This window comes from Elgaria multicarinata, chromosome 6, assembly GCF_023053635.1.
Source record: "Elgaria multicarinata webbii isolate HBS135686 ecotype San Diego chromosome 6, rElgMul1.1.pri, whole genome shotgun sequence".
In the NCBI taxonomy this organism is placed as follows: domain Eukaryota; kingdom Metazoa; phylum Chordata; class Lepidosauria; order Squamata; family Anguidae; genus Elgaria; species Elgaria multicarinata.
In genome coordinates, this window is record NC_086176.1 from 42830243 (window position 1) to 42846235 (window position 15993).

The 15993-nt window shown below is 38.6% G+C and overlaps 1 protein-coding gene across 1 annotated transcript in view; it reads left to right on the forward strand.

The window, feature by feature from the left end:
• Positions 1 to 553: 553 nt before the first annotated feature.
• Positions 554 to 15993, forward strand: part of GLIS3 (GLIS family zinc finger 3) — a 161910-nt gene continuing 146470 nt past the window's right edge. Inside the window, exon 1 of the mRNA XM_063128554.1 lies at positions 554 to 982. Coding sequence (XP_062984624.1) covers positions 607 to 982 — 376 coding nt within the window. The 5' untranslated portion in view covers positions 554 to 606. The remainder of the gene's footprint in view (positions 983 to 15993) is intronic.

Genomic DNA, 15993 nt, shown 5'->3' on the forward strand with positions numbered 1-15993 from the left:
CATATTAACTGTAAAATTAACAAATATAAGTCTCAAATAATGGATACACTTTGGAAATACACACAACATTTTAAATTTAAGTTACTTTGCACTTGTTTCATCTCCTTAAAATTAGAGCAAGACAAGGGTGTTTTTTTTCCAAAAAGGAAAAAACACACAGGGATGCTCTTCTCAATGAGAGTTTCCATTCAATAGTTGTTGTTTTGCTCTGGACTGGCTTCTTTCACTTGCTCAGTATTCATTCCATTTCATGGCTGGTTAACTAGTACAAATGTAACTGACCTTACTGTTAACTTCTGCTTTTGAAGGGGCACTATTTCCCTTCATTAAAGTTCTCAGTAATCATTTATTCTTATCCCCAGAACACTTTCTCTGAATTGCTCCTACTTTGATGTTCACACAATCAATATTTCTTCCTCTATGTAGTTTAACACAAAGCATTGCTGTGACCTCTTGTATTTTATAACTGTGTAAGTTATTATTATATCCCTTCCCCCTCCCTTATAACAGGGTTAATGCACTATGGATAACTCACTGACCATGGACTGATGTCTTCGCCACCTGGGGATTTGTACTGCATATCTTTAAGAGTGCAACCGTTTGGCAATGAATGTGAGGTCATGCAGTATGAGCCACCGGACAACAAATACTCCTCACAGGCCTGGGATGATCAATGGACAGCAGATACTACCTATCAGAGTTCATGCGGGAACTCCTTGCTCTTCGTCTAATAGTAGCACCCCAAATGGAAACCTACCTGCTAACGCACATTTAAAGACCTCTCCTGGAGGAAATGCCGCTCCTCAGAGCAATGCTATTGATTGCAATATTCACTTCCCTGCTTTAAGTCCCAGGAGACAAATGGTTACAAATGGGAAACCTTTATTCCAAGTCCCCCAAGCTCCAGGGTTGACAGCGCCACAGTTTTTGAAGCCAAAGCCGCAAGAATTTGGAAATAGTTTCACTACAAGCACAGTTAAAGGTAGGATTCTCCCCCCCCCCCCAATAGTGCTCCATTTTATTTTCTTATATGTTCAGTAGTATTTTTTTTTTGGCCGGGAAATGATATTCCAATGATAGTCTTTTCTATTGTAAGGACTTCCAAGCATACAAAGGTTTCTTATTCTTTATAACATGCATCAGAATTGAAGATGGTTCTCAATGTATCCCACATCTAGTCATGCCTTCCTTTTCTGTGGGACTCCGCCTGTTTGTGCAAGTATTCCCATATGTGTTTATCTCCATTCACCACTGCTGCCCATCATTCCTTTCTTATCCTCCAGCTTTTCTAGTTGCAGCTTTCATAGAATTATAGAGTAGGGAGGGGTCTTGTAGGCCATCTAATCCAATCCCCTGCTTGATGCAGGAAATCCAGAGATAGAGCATCCCCAAGAGATGGCTGTCTGTTCTGGCTTGAAGAGCTCCAGTGAGGGCAATTCCCCCTCTGCCCCAAGTAATTGGTTCCATTGTCAAACTGCTCTTACCGTTAAAAGATTTCCCTTAATGTTCAACAAAAATCTACCCTCCTGTAACGTAAACTTATTCAATGTAGTCTTGCTCTCTGCAGCTGCAGAGAACAAATAATGGCTGTCTTCTATGTGACTGTGCATTCAGGCATTTGATGAGTGCTATCATAAGGATTATGTACCTTATTTTCAGTGTACAGTACTGCACTGGCAGAATTGCTGGTACCAGTCATAGAACAGACACAGTAATGGCTTACACAGAGGCTGCATTCACACATAACACTAAACCAGGGATGGGCAACACACGCATGTGGCTCCACTGCCTCCTGGTGCAACCCTCACAGTTGCTGTTACTGCCGCTACCTGGCTGCTGAAATTCTTAGTGGTGGCTAAAAAACACAGTGATTTGCTGTCGAATTTCAGCAGCAAACTGCTACAGAAGACTAAAATGTACAAATTTATTAGCCTTTCATAGTGGTTTGCTGCTGAAAATCAGTGGCAAATTGCCAATTTCTTTGCTGACACTGCTGAATTCAGTGGCATGGCAGTGGGAGGAGTGCAGCCCCTGGGGTGTGGTATGTGTTCCAGGAGCAAAAATGGCCCCTGGAACCCCTCAAATTTGCTTGCCCCTGCACTTTGTGCACTATGCACCTCTTCTCCTCCCATATGGCTAACAGGAGTTAAAAGCCAGAATTCAGTTTCACTTTAGAAGATTCCTGGTTTGTTGTTATGTACAACCAAGAATTGTGGTTTAAAATGAACTCTAGTTTGTTTGTTAAACAACTTAGCAAAACAACCCAGCAAAACAAGAAGGTTGTTGTCTTAGCAATTGGCTGGATCTTATTTTAAACCATGAGTCTGCTGAAGTGAAACTGAACTCTGGCTTATTCCTCCTCCCGATTGTGAGCTCCATCAGATAAGCGTTTTATTACACGCTCATTGCTGGGCATTCATGGATTTTCGTGGGTCCCTCTCACGTCATCGTCTGCCTCCTGCACACATCTTGTCCCTTCTGGCCTTCCTCATACCACAAAAAACAAACAAACACCCCCAGAAAGTCCAATATATTTTTGAAAATGGAAGTGGCTGCTATCTCCTGCTGTGTGCAGGAGAAGCAGCCCGATCAGAACAGCCCACGTGCATGTTGTTTACTTCCTCTTTTGAAACAGGAAGTATCAAGCAATGAAAGTGAGGGCAGAGAAGCGATGGCAGGGAAGTCTGATGGAGCTCTGTGTGGGAGGAAGAGAAGGGAGCGCTTGAGCCCGAGGCTTCACTTGGGCTTCTTTCTGCTCATGCTTGATGGAGAAGATCCAGAGCTAGAGCATCCCAACCTCTGTATGGTTTAGCACTGCATGCAAGTAAAGCATCTTCAAAGTACCATGCCTTTAAATGGGTATAGGTTTTTTTAATGTATCATGACCCCCTCTAGACATATGTATATATTCTGTTCAAAGAGCTGGCATTTCAAGGAATGATTAAGAGAGATAAGCATAAGAGAGTATGACTTGAAATTTGGAAGGACTAGACAAAGTTCAGGGTCTGGAATGAATGCTATCTAAATATTAGCTAATGATTGTTGTGGCAAAACCACAAATGTTACTTTCCTGTGCATGTACACTTTTAGCATGTCTTCCTTAAATATAGTTGTGGTAGAACTCATATTTCAACGATTATATGGAATATTTAAAAAATGGCTCTTTATGAGTGTTGAAGCCATTGTTTCAGTTAACATTTTATTGACTTGTATGCATTCAGTTCATAGAATCATAGAATAGCAGAGTTGGAAGGGGCCTACAAGGCCATTGAGTCCAACCCCCTGCTCAATGCAGGAATCCACCCTTAATGTATTATAATATATTATCAGCAAAATCTTTGTTTGCTTTATAAGTTGCTGTATTGACTCATTGATGAAAATGTGCATGGATTTAGTATTCAGTGAAAATGAGTTATTATCGTTACGTCTGGCTTATTAATGCCTCTTCAGTTTTCAAGAAGTTGAGGATATTAACAATTTCATGCTTCTCTCATGCATTTTACACCTGACTGATCACAGTCATTCATTTATTACTGTTAGTGTAATCAAAGAAGTAGGGTTAATTTATTTCTGATGTGCATCAGGTATTGCAATGTGGTCACCTCCATGTTGAGCCTCCCTTAATATGTCAGCATGGGGGAGTGGGGAAAGGCTGCCTGCATTATGTTGCTGATCCTGAATAACAAAATTTACCTCACTTATTAATTTTTGGAGTAAGCTGCATTAACATCATTAGCACTGTTCGTGTCAACTGGCAATATTCCTTATATTTGCATGGGATATTACTAAACCAGAATTTTAGGGGTTTCAGGAGAATGCTGTATTTTGGGTGTATCCTCAGCTAAGGGATGTTGGAGAAATTCGCAATGGATTCAAATAAGTTCACATTTCTATAAATCTGACCTACAGATTCCCATACTGGACTGGCTTTTTCCAAGTCATGTCTATTCCACAAACTTTTGAACTGATTTTTCCTGGGCGTGGGATTTGTGCTCATTCTCATTAACTAATTTGCATTAGTGCATTTGCATTGGCATGCATTAGTGCATTTGTGCAAGTACACATTAGCACATTTGTACAAGAATGCATCAGCACTAATGCAAATTATCGCAAGTAGAATGGAATTCTGGTAAAAAATATATATCCAGTTCTGTCAATGAGTTGAAAATGGAACAAAGGACTCCAGACAAACCAAATACAGACGGAATACATTTAACAAAATCCATGCATCCCTATCTTCAGCACAAGGGAGTATCAAAAGGCTAAATGGATATGTTGAGTTGGGAAACTTCCCATCCTTGACTCAAATTTCTGCCCATTTAAAGCTAATTTTAAATTAGCTTCAAATGAACCAACCCTGAGTCCCTTCAGCCCAGAAGAAAGTGGACATCATTAAGTGATGTGCCATTCATGGAGCGCAAAGTCTTCCTCATTCATATGTGTGAAAGATCTGGCATGAGATAAGCTGCCTGGTTTACCCATGAAGGCAGAGGTAGTACGCCTAATTCTGACAAATTCTGGTGGTTCTTTTTCGGTCCCAGGATTTCAAGAACAGGAGGGAGTCTACACGTCGATTCGAAGGCGCACTCCAGACGCAAGCAAGCGCCCCGAAGCTCCACATATAGACCCTGCCTTTGAGAGGCAGGAAAATACGCCTTTTCTATTCTCCTCAGTTCTCAACAGGGAGATTCCCAGCTGCTGTTGATCAGCTCGGGATTCTCCCGGTCGCTGTTGCTGCCGCTCCCCCCCCCCTCTCTCTCACATACACACGCTGTTCAACCAGCTGCTGCCGCCCACCTCCTGCTGCTGAGGAAAGATCCTCCCGGGTCGGAGAGCTCGGCGGAAGAAGGCGTGGCGCCTTCTTCCGCCGAGCTCTCTGACCAGGGTGGCTCTTACCCCAGCAGCAGGAGGCCGGCGGGGAGATGGGTGGCGGTGGCAGCGACGGCGGCAAGGACGCGGCCGGTTCCCAGCCTCCTCCTCCTCCGCCTCTTCCTCCATCTCTTTTTTCTCCTTCTACACCATCGTTTTGAGGGCGGACTGGAGGCGCACGCAGGCACCTTCAGTACGACGTGTAGATTCCCTCCAGATCTGTCTTCCTCTTGAATAAAACTTTTATTTCTTTGCTTGTAAGCTCCACCGAAGTAAATGGAAGAAGTTATGTTCAAATATAGTTGTTCAGTTTCAATGAAGTTCCAACCAGTATTGTTGATGTATAAATCAATCTACAAATCCAATTACATTGAAATTGGATAAAGAATAGCTTACACCTGAATTTCACAGTACAAAATCCCTTCTCTGATCTTTATTGACTCTATAAGCTTACAATAGTGGAAGATTAGACATGCCTATATCTTATTTGGTATAACTCCAGCATGTTGGTATAACTATTTGGTATAACTCCAGCATAACTTCTTTCGATTGAGGAATTATGCTCATGGCACAATGTTGACAGCTTTTTCTTTGATGAATTCTTTCATTTCTGCCTCTTGGGTTGCTTGTTAACATCACCTTTTTTGCCTTGCCAGATTCTGTTAATATCACCCCTTTTGCCTTGTTCAGAAATAATGAGACTTATGTAAATAATTAAGTATTCAAATCAAATCAGTATATTTCCCATAGTCAGTTATTTTTTCTAGTTTGTTTCCACAATTGTGAGAATGTAAGCTGAGTTTCTCATGTGATCACATTGTTTTAGGAATAACTGTTGCAGGACTTAGGCTGTGATATGTGGCAGCAGTTATAATTTATTTGTGAATTCCTGCCAAACTTCTACTGTACTAGAAAAGCATTGCTGAGTGACAGTTTCCTAGGGCAGAATTTTCTATTCCTTGTGGATAAAGAATTGAATACACAGCCATTGTTCTATGAACTTGACATTCATGTGCTCAGAACATGTATGATGATTACACAGTCAGAAAAGCATGGTTTTGAAGGCAGTTTAAATGACAGTTACCCAAAATACTTTTGCACAGTGGGCTCCTTGAAGTTAAGCCTATCATTGTGCCATGAGGTGGAAGTATTTTTGTAGCCTACACATGAGGTAAATATGGTCTGAAATGGTCTAGAATTGAATTTAAATCCTCAAGTGTTCTGAACTTTTAATTCTTCCAACCTTGAAAGGATAATAAGATGATCTCAGCAGTTCTAGTCTGTAAAACATTTTTTTTCTGTCTAGGTCGCCCCCCCCCCCCACCCCCAATTATTGTCACCACCATGGTCATATGAAGCTCTGGGTTCTTCAAAAAGAACAGGAGCCATTTTCCAAGAAGCTAGTATTCAGAGGCATGTCAATTATGAACACCCTGTTGAATAAGGAAAATCTTAAGAGTTTTCTCATCTGCACATTAGTTTATGGATTACATTTTGTTCACATTTGTGAGCGATTTTACTAAGCTGTAATTATGAATTCAACAACAGCCTTCATCGAAACAGAATAAAAGATACGTAATACAAGAGAAATGTACCTAGAAATCTCATTCCTTTATCTATGAGGTCTACTAAAATCTGCTCTCATTTTTCCAAACCTATTCATAACACAAGTGTTTGTGTGTGTGTGTGTGTGTGTGTGTATAGTGAGGAGGATAGTAGGTGTAAAGCGGCATAACAGCAAGGCAACAGGGAGGCTCTGTATGTACCTGGTCTTAAGCTAAACTATATAAGAAAGATAGACTAACAACAGAATAATTTAAACCTACTTTTAAAGCTAATCTTTTGTCTACACCAGTGGTTCCCAAAGTGGGTGGTACCACCCCCTTGGGGGTGGGTGGGATTGCATAGAGGGTGCGCTAAGAGGCAGGGGGTGCAAAGGGGCAGTAGGGGGGCGCTCGAGGTGGTCTTTTCCAAGAAGCGTCTCTCCAGAAGGTCTTAAAACCCAGGGACATTTTTATGGGAGAAGGTAGTTTGGTCCCAAGCCATACAGGAGAAGAATCCACACATGTATTAATACCGTTTAAGAAGAGTCCTTTTAACGATGAATTGAAATGTTTCAAAAGCACCAAAATGCTAATGAAGAGAATACCCTGCTTGGTGTGCCCTGCCATGCCGGCTGCAAAACAGAGGCATTCACTCTCTTTTCCCTCCCTCCCTTGGCAAGTCTGCGGTGGGTGCTTCGGATTTTGAATAAATATTCAATGAATTGTTACTGTTTTGAATATTATTATTATTATTATTATTATTATCATCATCATCATCATCATCATCATCATCATCATCATCATCATCTTCCTTAGTGGGTTGTTGAAAACCGCTTTTCTGAATAATGGTTTTATAGTGTAGGGTAGGGGGCACTGGGCATGAGTTAGTAGAACCAAGTGGGCAGTTACCTGAAAAAGTTTGGGAATCACTGGTCTACACCCTCATCAGTAGCTGTGATTTTAAACAGATTCTAAGAGTGACCCTGTTCAGACAACACACTAATCCACAGTGGTTAATCATTTTGACCTAAACGTTATGGCTTAGTGTGTCCTGTAAACCATTCCGAACCATGATGGCTACCTAACCATGATTTAAATGTGGCTATGCTGCATAACCATGGTTTAAACGTGTTTATGCCATTTGCTGCAAAAAGGTTAGCAGCCTAACTGTGGCTTAGTATGTTGTTTGAACAGGCTCAGTAGCAGTTTGGAATGCTGGGAAATGAAAATCCCTAAAGAGGAGTAAACAGAGGTATAAGTGGTAGAAAACATATGAATTGTCCACCAGATTAAGGCCATATGGACTAAGAGTTCTGAGTCTGAAGATCCAGAAGTTTTCCTTTCTCTCAAGCATGTAAGTGTCCTTTGTTCTTCTTTTGGAAGCAGTCGTAAATCTGAGTGACTCAGTGCAGGTGAATTAAAATGTCTTGCAACAAGCTGCTCTAGTTTTTTTTTATTTTTTGGTAAGAATCACACTTTTGTGTTATGGAATCTTATTCTTAGGCCCATTGTAGTTTTCCCTACATATTGAATACAGCATCCTTAAAAAAAAATCAAGTAAATCACGTTAATGGAAGTGCATGTTGCCAATTGTCTAATGCAATAAGTTTTGTTGTTCTTGGAGGTAACTGCAGATAATGCAGTGCCCTGATTTACGTTGATAAAATCCTGGGTTGCAAATATATTGTTTAAGTGCTGCTCTAACAAACAATTTACACAAACTGGGTGGATTTTTGAATGTGATACATGGTGGAGAACTAAGTCTTCCATTAAGCGAGCACAATAGGATATAAATAAGGTAACTATCTTTCATTATCTGGTGGTAATTGGGGAAGCAAGATGGAAGTCCACAACAAATGAAATTCAGTTTTCTTTCAGTTAGCCTTTACTTCATGAAGGAGGGTATCCCTAGATATTACATGCTCAATTGATATTGTAGTCAATAATGGAACTAGAGTATCCACACTGTTTTCTAAGTTTGCTACATCTTCCTGAGAAGTTTTCTTCATTATTTCAAATGCATTTTATCCTAAAAGCTAAACTATATCTAATGTTCTTCTTTAGATGGTTTGGATGAAATGACAGTAAGGAACCATGATTTCCCCCCTGTCTGATGACGCTCTTAGTAAAATTCTCCAAGCTATTCTTTTCATTGTCCCAGGTGTCAAAAATGTCATCTATGTAACACTACCATATGCTTGGCTAGTAGCTGGAAGTTCTGCCAATAGTTTCTTCAAGTTGTCTCATAAAAAATTGGCATAGAATGGAGCCATGCGTGTTTTCATTGCTGTACTTGGAGGTGTAAATAGTAATTGCCATTGGACATGATATTGTTGCCGGTGAATGCCAATTTAGCCCGGGAGATTAAGACTCCAGTACTGAGTTCATTAGAGGTTCATTAGAGGCTGTTTAAAAAGTATGTTAAGGTTGAGAGGCTGTCTTTGTGGGGTATGTTAGTGTATAAAGAGGTTGTGATGATGATATCATTGCTAAATCGACATTCCTGATTTATTCTTTCAATCTTCATGAAAGAAGATTGAGTTCTTTCAACAGTTCTTTATATTTAATTGTCTCAGACATTCAATAATATAATCTTAGTCTTCATCACAACAACAGCTCCTACTTTATCAGCTGGTTTTAGGCCTATGCCCTTTCTAATTCGAATTTGGTTGAGGGTCTCTCTTTATCCTCTTGTTAGATTGTGAAAGACATGTCCAGGTTTGTGTTCATTATTTTTTAATAACTGATCTAAGGAAGTTTTCAAATACTAGATTTCTATTTGAGTTTCATGTCCAGGTTATTTTGGGCAGAAACTGTGAGAGAGGGTTATGGCACGGGTTCAAATATGAGCTTTGTTGACACATGGAAATATTCTTTTAACTTACATCTTCTCATGAATGCCTTAACATCAATATTCATTTGGGGCAGGTCATTCTCTCTTGTTGTAGGGAAGAAGTTAAGGCCCTTAGACAGCAGTTTATTTTCTGCAGGATAAATTCTTTCACCTGTTAGATCCATTATATGAGTCTTCTTTGGATCCTTGAAGTTTTGGAAGTACTTTTAGTATGTAGTCTCACTGTATTGAAGTCTTCTAAATCTTACATTTTCACATTTCTTAGAATTTACTTTCAGCAATGTGTGTATAACAGTGTGTTTAACAATGAGGTTCTTTATCTTGCTGTTGTTAGGGAGCATAGGAAGATTGTGATGTAAGATATCCCTTTTGAGGTTTTTTTGTTGTTGTTTTACTGTTTTTTCTGAATGATCTCAGAAAAGTAATTTGTTTGGTTATAAAGACACATTTTTAAAAAGAGCTACGGTCTGGCATATTTAGGAGCATTTCCTAATATCTGAAAGATAGACTAACAACAGAGCAATTTCAAAATGTAGTGCTAAATGTTTTGGCTTCTGCTTTCATCAGTAGCTGTGATGTTATATATAAAACTGTTAAGCAGTGTGAGAACAGTGTGTATCTGGTCAACTATGATAATTTTTGTGCAATTGTCAAGAAATCCCTTTAATGTGCACAATAGTGGCATAGGTCTCTGAACAGAATTATGTGCTAAAAATGCTAATCAGTAAGCAGCTTGAGCCACACTTGAAATCTCTTTTCCATAGTTATTATTTTACTCTTTAGGGGCATTGTTTTTTCATCTGTCACTTGGCATGGTCTGAAAAAGAAGTTCATCAGTATGCTACGGGACTCTTTGCACAAAAAGCTGGATTCCATCTTCGTTTGTTTTTCTCTTCATTTGTTGCCTTTAATCAGTTTCCAGTGACTCAGTAGGCCTAACTATTGACAATGTTTTACATTGCAGTGATTAAATGATAAATGCATAGGTTTATATTCAGCACACAAGGCTACTTCTTTTCAGCTTCATGCATTCCAGCAGCTTTGAAATGGTTAAACAAAACTCAAAAACAAAACAAGGCTGAAATCACAAGGGGATCACAAATGGAGATTTACAGCAATTGGCTGAGGGATTCACTTGAAGCCAATAGAAATAGGTCTGGTGAATTCCTCCAGTATTTGTGCCTCTTGCCAAAAGAACAGAATTTAGCACATAATAGACTCTGGGCTAAATTCCGTGTGTGTGTGTGTGTGTGTGTGTGTGTGTGTATTATAAACTTTGTGAAACTACAGACAGAAGAGTGTGCTTGATGTTTATTTCCCCTGATTTCCATTTAAAATGGAGTGTTTATGTTATTGTTTAAGATGTTCCTTTGGCATAGGTTACTTTAAAGAACGCTTCCCCCCTTTTTAAAAAGAGCATATTCAGCTTGTTTTATATGTAACTACTGAACTATTGTCAGCCTAAATCCTGCAGAGAACATTCAGTGTTTAAAATATCATCCCAGCAAATCCACAGGAGTCTACCTGAAAAATAAAGATTCAACAATGAACTATTACCTTTTTCTTTCATAATGGAAACCCAGACAGCTAGAAAAACTAGCAAACATATAGAGCCACATATCCAAAAGGTCCTAAGGCACTGACAATGTTTCTGAGGAGTATTAGATTTTGTGGCAAAATTGATCTAGTATTATTTTTAAAATATATATAATGGCTTAAACTGTACAGTGCTTGTTAGCACAGTGCCAATAATTAATTAATTTATTTTATTTATTTAATTACATTTATATACCGCCCCACAGCCGAAGCTCTCTGGGCGGTTTACAACATTTAAAAATAGTAAACATTAAAAGTATACAATTTAAAACACACACACACACACACATAAAAAACAGTATAAAAACAACAGTATCCATTTAAAAACAACAATTGTGGGGTCCATTAAAAACAAACTTAACGTTGTTAAATGCTGTTAAAATGCTGTTAAAAATGCCTGGGAGAAGAGAAAGGTCTTGACAAATCACCTTTTGTTATAACTTATGGATCAGAACAAAAATACAAACAACAACAACTGAGCATAGCTGGAAATACTTCTTTGCTAATAATAATAATAATAATAATCTGCAATTATGCTCAGAATTTTAACTTTTTTTTCAAGAATTTTAAATAAACTGCATTCATTTTTAATATATACTGCACAAAGAAGACTAAACAAATGAAAAGGCTTTCTGTTTACAAATACTAGATACCACTTGTGTCATACTTGTGCAGCCTAATCGGAGACAGCTGTCCTCTTGCAGTGCTTATGCTTATGCTATCTCATCTGACTGTACTTTGGATTCAAAACTGAACCAAAATAAGTAACAGAAAAATTAGTGGGGGCAGAGGGATTTTGTGCATGTGAAAGTAGCCTTGGCTTCAGTTCCTTTAGAAAGGTTTGCGCTTGTGAGGAGTAAATGAAGAATTCTTACAAAGTTTTCCATTGGAGCTAGTTGTACCTACAGGTACTCTCCACATCATCCCTGCTTCTAATTATACATCCTCAACCTCTAATGAGAATTGAAATGAGAATCCACTTGAGAGCAGAAAATTGGAGTAGGTCAGATAAGGTCCCTTTGTTTTGGACTGTGTTGCTCTCCTCTATTTCCCCACCCTTAGTGATTCTGCAACAGTCCCGTCTTTTCACCCTCTCATTGCATTTTTTTTCAATCAATCAGTTTCCATGCACATTGCAACATTTATATAGGAAAGTTTATAATAAATAGATGCTTTATCGTTAGTTTTAAAGCACAATGGCCCAGCTGTAGCTAGACCAATAACAAGCAGTTTTGAATTTAGTACCCATAAGCATTACAACATGCTAGCTTTTGACAACCTTACAACCTGTTTACTGTTGACTTCCTTAAAGGCATGGTGGTTAACCTGTGGTCCTCCCATAAGCCCTAGCCGGCATAGTCAATGGTGAGGTCTGATGGGAATTGTGGGCCAAAACATCTTTAGGGCCACACGTTGCCCACCCCTGCCCTAAGGGAATAGAATTCCATAGTCTTTGAAGGAGTAGTGCTGGAAGAGATTGCAAATAACTACTTCTTGTTGATAATGAAGTTCTGTGAAGTGATTTTTTTAAAAATCAACACTGTAAGATTCAAAGGTATGTTTTAAGACTAGTTGTTAAGGTAATGTAACAATTCCAACTGTATTTTGCATCACCAGTCATACCTGGGGGGTGCTAGAGTACAAGTAGGAGTGAATACTACTACAGTGACTATCAGAACTGTGGCAGCAAGTAGTAGTGACTCTCAGAGTTTAAGGCTGGAATCCTAAACACACTAAAATTGCTTTGAATTTAGAAAGACCTCTAAAGTAAACATGGTTAGGATTGTACAGTAAGGAATTCTGCAAAAACATAACATGTAGAATAGGCCATAGAAATTCCACTGTGCTGAATATTATAATATAAAAGCCTTACTCATCATTTTCAGACATTAACAATGTGAAATTTATTTTGAGAGCAATCTGTTACAAATTACTAATTTAAAATGTTCTTTTATGTCCCCATCATTATTCTCACATTTCTAAAGACAAGTTTCTAAGGATAATTGAACAATTGATCTCCAATGTAATAGATCTAGAATATATTTCTTGAAGTTACTGTTTGAACATGTGTTAGCAAATCTGCAATTGCCTTGAAAGTCACAGATTATCAAATCTCTCATTAAACAGTATCGTCAGAACAAAATGTGCTTTTAAAATACCAATTTAGCAGTGTTGTCTTCATTAATCAGGGAAGGATGCAATCTGGTAAGCTCTGCTGTGTGTGTGTGAACCTTTGCTGCTCTTGATAACTGCTAAGAGTTCTATGCAATTATTTATTTAAAGTGCAAAGCATGAAGAATAACTGACTTTTTTCTAAAGACAGGGAAAATATTTTTAAACTGCTATCGCTTATGATCAACTATCTGGTGTGTGGCTGCATGGATAGGAGGAAAGCGTCATCGTCTTAAGTCATCCTACTACATTCACTCTTTTTGATTGCTTTCTGTTTGGGGGCCTCCATGGCTTCCTCCTTTGAGGGGCTGTTGTCTGGTGCTTCCAGGCTGTTCCTCTATCTTCTAGCACAGTTCAACACTTCTCCTGCAAGCAAAGATGATAAATGCTGCATCTTGCTGCAGTTTGGATTAAGGCAGCTAATTGCAAACCAACACCAATTGGACTTTGGAAGATTTGTAATAAATGTTGATAGAATGAGCTTCATAAAATGCTCCTGATGAAATTCCTATATATGTAATGTTTCTTTGTTTCTCTTTTTCACAATTTATTTTTTTGTTCTGTTTTGTTAATATTCACACACACACACACACACACAAAGATTTTTTAAATAAATAAATAAAATGCTTCTCCCTTTTGTTTGGCTAATTTAGGGTGAAATCCTATACATGTTTAGACAGAAGAAAAAGCTTACAGTTCCCACCATTTTTGTTTAAGCATGCATAGAACGGCACCTTTAGACAATCAAAAGAAGGGCCACTGAGGCTTGTTGGGATTGATGAATTCTGTGACAGAAGTAACTGCATTTACCTACCTATGAACATTTAAAAAAATAATCCAACCATGCTTTGCTCATGTAGCAGAAGTCCCCATCCAGTTATTTCTTACCTCCAACCTGTGTGAAAAAGGCAAAACGTTGAGTCAATAAAACCATATATAATGATTAAAAAGCAAATACTTTGAAGCACTGTAGAATAAATTGACAATAACGAAAGTAAACTAACAAGCTGTAATCAAGCAGCAAATTTAGAATGATTAATGAAACAAGGTGGAAAGAGAAAAGAAGACTCGTACAAGAAGTGGTCAGGCAGCCTCATGTCCCATTTCTTTTCCGACAGCCACACAGAATATGCTGTTGATGAAACATATGATGCCACAAACTTGATCTTTAGGTGTTCTGGAAATATGTCTGCAAAGTTGCTACATTTGCAGTTTCCTTTAGGAAGGCTGTTTTTTTAGCCCACGCTTCAAGGAAATGCTGAATAAATGGGGGTTATAGAGTTAATGTTTGATATAGATATAACTTACTATTTAGGGCAGATCTTGCTTTGTAAAAGTAAGTTGGGTTAGATTACTTTTGACAGATTCATATTTCTTAATATGAATCTACATATACAAAACTGAGGTTCAATCCCCACATTAAATTCATCAAGGAGTAGCTTCCCAATGTTTGAACCAGTCCCTTCTTTGACATCATTAATCTCCAGCAATTACGATAATACTTGTTTCTACGCCACAAAAAGTTTCACCTGCTGTTGCATGCTAATATCTGTTAAAGGGGTAGGTCAAGGGTTTTCTTCCTAACTAGTTTCCAACCCTACAATGTAAAAGCCAGGGAAAACTCCATCCTTATATACTTTAGCTCCACCTTCCCCAACTGGGTGGTTTTCAGATGGCCATGCTGGCTGGGAATTGTTGTCCAGCACATTGGGAGGACACCAGTTGGGGAAGACCACAGTAGCTAGAAAGCTGAATTTATTTAGAGTTTTCATTTCCACCTGTCATTGTCCAGAAATTTGATGGCTGCTTGAAGATTCTTATAACTGCTGTTTACAGCCACAGCAAACACTCACTTTAGGGTGACTATTTTCTTCAGGACCTTATAGAGATTGTGGTGTGTGCTCTGGTCTTAAATGTGTGAAATGCTTCTTTGAAAAGTATTGTGTGTGAGGAAAGCCTTGACTGAGTTAGTTGATCTGTGATAGCTGTTCCATTTGAAGATGTTGTCATCAAATGGTGGACAGGTATATGTGATCCTGTAACCCTTGAACATGGTCAGACTTATTTCAGAGAAAACTTGGATAGGATAGGGCTGTCAGATTCTACCTTGTAGTAACCATTAGTATGAAACAGTTCTTGCAACATCTGTAGTATTTTGCTTTTCTGTCACCATAATCATGGTATTTAATGAGAACCTGTATGAAGGAGAACCTAAATGTAAGACATTTGTACATACCTTGCACTGCAAAAGGCTTTGACAATATTTGGTTTTAGGATTTTTAGAAATCTAGAAGACCACCAGATGTAAATCTCTTTCTAAAATGTCCTGATTTCTGGGTTTGCAGGGATTGGGGGTATGGTCTCCTATATTGTTTCATTTTGAGCAAGGCTAGCTGAGAAATGCTGTAGCAATCCAATTTTAAACCAATTATAACCCTTTCACATCACAGAAAATGCAGCAAAAGTAGCATATGAAAAATCATGGGCAAATTCCTTCCACATGAATTTTGTCATGAATTCCTTCATTGTGCAGCAAACTATCAGTTTATAAAAGAGTCAGAGTAATTCAAATGGTTTCCCCTCAGACCACGAATGCGAAGCTTTAGAAATAGATGTGCTGAAAATTCCTTGAAAGGGATCTGTTTCAAAAGGTTATGTATAATTACACTAACCATGTATTCCCCCCCCCCCTCTTTTTATGCCATGTGGTACAGCCAGATTGCCAAATATGGAGATATCATATTTGGGGAATGCAAGAGAAAGAGCAAAGCAGTATAGCATTTATTTCATGTTCATGTACTTCAGGATGACTTCACAGTATTTAGTCTATTGGCATTTCCAGACAATGTGGTTTTTTTGTGCAGGGAATATGTGGTGGCTACAGATTTGCTGGGCACATTGTCCCAGCAAGCATCTGAGATCTGATTTCAAGGACTCCAAACTGCTCCACTGAGTTTC